Source organism: Aythya marila (genome assembly GCF_965140915.1).
Source record: "Aythya marila genome assembly, chromosome: 1".
Taxonomy (NCBI): domain Eukaryota; kingdom Metazoa; phylum Chordata; class Aves; order Anseriformes; family Anatidae; genus Aythya; species Aythya marila.
The window spans coordinates 69,248,262-69,254,261 of record NC_139042.1 but is presented as its reverse complement, the minus strand read 5'-3'; the positions used below and the strand labels follow the sequence as shown (position 1 = coordinate 69,254,261).

The window sequence follows — 6,000 nt, the reverse complement described above, 5'->3', positions numbered from 1 at the left end:
TGCGGCCACCTGAGAGGCGGCGGAGGGCGGCTGCCCCCTCGCCCCCGGCCTCACGGGGTGGCTATGACAGGGCAGTGGGGTGGCCGTGATGTGAGGGGGGGTGGCCATGATGGGGCGGGGGGTGGCCATGATGTGGGGGGGGGGCTCTCAGGGGGCGCCGCGGGTTGCCCCGGCTGCCAGCCCCGGTGCTCGAGGGGTGCCTGGGGAGCTGTCCCCGCCGTCCCCGGCGAGCCCCCCCTCCCCGCGGCGCCCTCCCCTCCCCTCCTCTCCTCTCCCGGCAGGCGGGAGGGCACCGGCGGAGGGCGGCTTCCTCCGGGGCTCGGCGGCCGCGGGGTGGGCGCGGGCGGCTGCTGCGGTGTCGGGGCGGGGGTGGGGGCTTTTTTTTGGGGTGGGAGGGCGGGGTGGGGTGGGGGGGAGAACGGGGGACTGTCGCCTCCGCCTCTTCCTCAGCGGCAGCCGGGGCAGCCGGATCGCGGCGGTGGCGGCGGCGGCTGCTGCTGCTGCTGCTGCTGCGCGGAGGGAGCCCGGGGAGGAGGGATGTGGGGCTTTGGGGGAGGCAGGATCTTCGGGATCTTCTCCGCTCCCGTCCTGGTGGCCGTGGTCTGCTGCGCCCAGAGGTAGGAGGCAGCGTGCCCCGGCGGCGGGGGACCGCGCTGATGGATGGGCTCTGCCCCCCGCCCCGCTCCCCAACCCCGGCCCCTGCCTCCCCCGTCTCTCTCGCCCCCACAGTGTGAACGATCCCGGCAACATGTCCTTCGTGAAAGAAACTGTGGATAAACTGCTGAAGGGCTACGACATCCGCCTCCGCCCGGATTTCGGAGGTGAGTGGCACCGGCCGCCGCTTCCCTCATCCCCCCCGTTTTGTCCCGGGGCTGCCCGGCCCGGCCCGGCTCGGCTCGGCTCGGCTCGGCTCAGCTCGGCTCCCCGGCTGACCGAGTGTGCTCTGCCCGCAGGTCCGCCCGTCTGCGTCGGGATGAACATCGACATCGCCAGCATCGACATGGTTTCCGAGGTCAACATGGTGAGTGAGTGAGGGGGTGCCCGTCCTCCCCCCTCCCCTTCTCCCCCCCGTTCACCGCCGCTCTGCCCGGGCAGGTCGAGCCCGGCCGGGTGCTGAGTGCAGCCCCTCGCGGTCTCCAAACTTTCCATCCCTGTAGGACTCGCTTTTTCGGATTTCGCTCCTTCCCCTCTCGGTGCGAGCAGAGCGGGGCTGGGGCTGGCAGCGGCCGCCCGTACAGTCCGGGCTTCTCGGGGAGGGCGAAAAGCGGAAAAAAAAAAAAAAAAAAAAAAAGGGTCTCGGCGGCGGCCAAGCTCTCACCCGAGCACCGGGGAGCGATGCTGAGAGCACCAGGACGGGGCTGCACTTGGGAGGCATCTCGCTTTTTGCTCCTCCGAGTGGTTTTTCGGGGGCTGTCGGGTTGACCGAGGGACCGGCGTGCGTTCAGTGCCTTGCTGCAGCCCGGCCCCCGAGGCAGCGCGGCTGGGTGGGCAGGCGTCGGCAGGTGGGTTTGCCATTTCTTGTCCTGATCCTTAATCCCAGGTGGAGTTTCCGAGCGTTTCTGAGCAAATTCCCCGTTCCTCCTCGGTCTCGGGTTCTTCCTCCTAGCCTTCCTTTAGCAAACCTAGCGTGGTTTTTTTTTTTTTTTAGTAAAACGAGCGGGCTACGCTGTGTTTCTGTAGCTACGTCTATGTCATTACAAATAATCCTGTACATTAAAAAGCCGAGCTATTTTTCAGTAATTAATGATGCTAACACCAGCTGTACCCCCCCCTTCAACGCATTGTTGCAGTGTTACAAGCTGACAGAGCCTGGTTTTGTAGGTGATCTGTGTGTTTTACTTAATTCTGCCCCATCCTTCCCCTGCTTTACCCAAAATGCTGAGATAGAAACTTTTTGCTGTGTTTCTGATCTTTTACAGATGTTTTATGTAGACATACAGCCTGTTTACGGTTAAAGCGCCACCAACATCCTCCTGTATACTCATTTAGGAGGGGCAATTGAGGTAGCTCTCGTTTGTAAGAGTTTGTTTTAGGCTTCCTGCAAATTCAGGCAGCAGCAGGGACATCTCTTATATTCCACAGGCTCTCCTGTACCTGTAGCATTGCTTCGCAATAAAATGAAAGCTGAGTCCTTGAAGAGTAATTCAAAAGTCTGACTTCACTGTTCCCACTGCAACCTTCCCACCTTTGGCTATGCTTCATTCTTAGCAAAGCAGTGAATTACAAATTGAATTTATATACAACATTCTCTATGTGTGAAGTGCTGCATTGGCAGTAAATATGAAAAACAGACCAAGATGTGAAAGAAAACGACAGGATATGCAGTGATTTTTTTTTTTTTTTTCAGCTATGGGAAAGCCTGTTACATTTAAATAATTTGTCCAACCCACTGTAGCAGGGATATGAGGAAAAATTACATATGCTGCTTGTTATGCTGCTAGACTGAGCATTTAGATCTTAAATGAGACAGGAGCTCCTCGAGAGGACAGGTGAGCCAGCCCAGTACTTGCTTTAGTTTCTAGCAGGGGTACAAGTTAGTGCTCGCTGTTTCCCATGACTTGGCAGAGAATTAAAGAAATGAAGAGTTTCCTTCTATGTCCTCTAATGGGGCAAGGCAAAGTGTAAAAAAGAGTAATCCTGATCTTCCAACAGAAACAAAGAACTGTTTCTGAAAGGAAGTACTGAAGTATTGTTGGTACAAAAACTGTACGTATTTACTTCAGGAAAAAATGAGCAGAAACGGCATCTGGTTGGTGAACTACAGCTGGACTTGCAGTTGGTCTTGTCGCTTATGTCTTGGAAAGAAGTCTTCTTTGACTAAACTCAGACAGTGCTGTACTCAAGCACTGTCTGAATTGATTAATTTCAGTTATTCAGGTAATTTCATACTCATCTGCAAAGATTCTTGTGTAAATATCAAGAAGCAGTGAATAAGGAAGAAAAGAAGGAGCTTTTAAGAATTGCTAAAGCTTACATTTTAAGATAGTACTTTGGAGGGGAAAAAAAGTCACTGCTAGTTTGAAGACCTGAGGTGTGTCTGGTGAACTTCACGCAAGTTACCAATGAAACTTTTAATCTTTGACATATTCTTCTACTTAGTGCCAAGCAGATATTTTTAGCTTCGACCTTTAGCCTCATTAACTATTGAAATGTCTTACAAGAATCTCTCTGAACTGTGGTAGCATGGACATTAATTCCTTTGATTTAAATCTAGACATTGATGTAACCTTTTATAAATTAGCTTGTTAAAATTCATCTCTATATTAAAAATAAAATAACCAGGGAATTAACATTCTTCAATTTTATGAATATAAATAAAAAGTTATTACAGCAAGTTTTATTGTACTGCCTTCTAGGCAGCCTGTAATGTAGCTTTCAGTGATATGATGACAATTCTTTGTAATAAGAATTACAGCTTGTGTCATACTCTTCTATTTTTAATCAAACTGTAGCCTTATTCTTAATGAATCTTCAGTTACTAGGTATTCACTTCACTTTCCAATGGTTTAAAAAATTATTTGTGTATTTTTGGTCTTCCTGTTGAAAATTACTGGAAGTCCTTTACTCTCCATAAGTCCAGGTTACCTCCAGCTATCCTTTAGAAGAGATGAATTGAATAGTAATATACATCATACTTAGGTTACATGGAAAAGTTAACATTTTTCTTTACTTATGGTGCTGTAACGCTAATCTGGATCAAGAGAACTGATGCAAGTATCAGATTGTTTTACTGCAAAGTTTTAAATCAGCAGTTTCTATTTGATTTCATAACATCTTGAAAACATCGAGGAGCTTTATTGTTACTTGACCATACTATTTACATCATACTGAAAATACAAAATATTTATGAAGTAAAAATAATATGCTTTCATGCTTATACTTTTACATATGTGGTATCAACAATAGATTAATCAAGTTGAATGTACGAAGCGCATTTTTCTAGGAAGGGCTGCAGTCTGTTAATGACCTGCAAGTATAAATATGTGTAAATATACATATATATATCCATAAGTGCTTTATTTCCCTATTATAGTTATGCATGCTTTCACATGATTATTTGCCTATTTCACAAAATTTACCTGAAATTGGGTACTTAACCATCTACTTGTTTTTGTGCATACCTACAATAATTGCATTTAAAACTACTGTAAGTGCATGTAAATTGTACGTTAATGTATATCTCTAAACAAAATACTAATCGATAATACCAGAATAATACTGAGAAAATACTATAAATGCTTTTTACCAAATAAGAGTACTGAAGATTACAGTTGTCTTATTACAAGAGTTTAGCTTTATGATACATAATTTTACATGATTTTGGTTGATTGTGTTCTGTACTTTCTCTGTTTTGGAGGAATGTTTTCTTTGGTTTTTTGGCAAATTGAAAGAGAGTTTTTATGCTTTTTACTAGTCTGTCAACCTGTTTCTGATAAGACTACATCCACAATTACTGATTTTTTATAGTCTGTTTTTTTCATCGTTGTTCAACATTTGGTCTGCGAATCAAATGTGTTAGTTCCAGACATATAATTTCCAAACAGCCAAATACTTCCATAGCGTTTTATCCCTAAGAAGTTAAATAATCAATACATTGATTATCCCAAAAACCCCCTCTTTAAACTCATCATTGTAGCTGGAAGACTAAGGTGCTGTGCTTTCATTTCCCCACCATTTTAGGATGTGGTTTATAGCTTATGGGAGATAAAGCTATAAAGTGGATAGAGAAAATGAGGGGATCAGTACAAAAATAAACCTTTCTCCTTAGAGATAATGTTTTGCAGAAAATAGTGTGATCTCCTGAAAGCAAGGAATCTTGTGCTACTACTCACTAAACTGCTCTCTGCATTCTCTTTGTGCATACAGGGGACTTCAGAGCTGTTGATCAAGGGTTTTTCAAAAGCTCTAATTTCAATAAAATTAAACCAGGAAAACCCAGGAGGCATCATTGGCTATATCGTCCTCCTGCTGTTTTTGAGAATACTGTACTAAGAAAATTAGTTTGACATAAAGTCAGATCATAAAGCTTATGAGTTGTTGTTTCTGAAAAAGATGTAATCTGTTCTATGCTAGCACTGTAATTTTTTATTTTTACATATGTTCCAATATAAAACTTCAAGTACACATATGGACTCCATAGGGTGCCTGCTATTTTCTAAGCAATTTTGACATTTTTCTGACAAACTGTGTTTTACTTGCTGCTTTAAGGTCAACTGACGTTCTTACTTAGGACAAATACTGCCTATGTTCCTTAGATAGCAATGCATAAAGAATTATTTCTAGGTGAATTAATTCATACTTCACCTGAAGTACTGGAGACACTGAACCTTCATGCTTCCATTGCTGAGACTTGTCTAGTCTTTCTTTAGATGCCTGAAAAATAGGGTGTGACTCAGTTCATGTAAACTGAACAACTGTATACAATTAGTTTTCTAAATGTGAGCTGAATTGGTACGCTCTGGGACTGTAGTTAATGGAGATGTAGGACAGAATTTGTCTGCTTAGGCAAAGGTGTCTATTGTCATTCTGCCTCTCATGCATCATACTTGCCCTCCAATTTCCAATTCATAAGTTCTGTGTCACGTCTGCATGCTCTGTGCAGCTGTGTTGGATGTCATACCAGCTGCTGAAGTTTAAACAATTGTCTTATCTTGTCAATACAGCCAATGGAGATCTATTTAGCTTAAAATAAAGAGGACACTTAAATAGTACTTCCTAAATATTTGAAATTCCCCAAGGTATCCATTTCGGACTCTGACTACCTGTCCAGAAGGGTACAAGACTCCTATAGGTCTTGTGCTGTACCTTCCAGCCCTATGCAAATGTTTTTACACAATCCAGAGCATCCAAAACAGCACCAGACAGCCACATTTAGGTAAGTGAATTATTTCCTTATTAGGGAATTCCAGCCCTTAGGCTGCACATCCCAAGCTCATCATCCAGGTTCCTTCAAGAATCAGGAGATGGAGGCAGACACCGAGTCTTCGGGCAGCCACAGTG

General features: G+C 45.1%; 1 protein-coding gene across 1 annotated transcript in view; it reads left to right on the top strand.

Annotated features, from left to right (window-relative positions):
* Positions 1–490: 490 nt before the first annotated feature.
* GABRB3 (gamma-aminobutyric acid type A receptor subunit beta3) overlaps positions 491–6,000 on the top strand; it is a 123,103-nt gene continuing 117,593 nt past the window's right edge. The window contains exons 1-3 of the mRNA XM_082760508.1: positions 491–617; positions 730–821; positions 954–1,021. Of these exons, the coding sequence (XP_082616634.1) occupies positions 538–617; positions 730–821; positions 954–1,021 (240 nt within the window). The 5' untranslated portion in view covers positions 491–537. The remainder of the gene's footprint in view (positions 618–729; positions 822–953; positions 1,022–6,000) is intronic.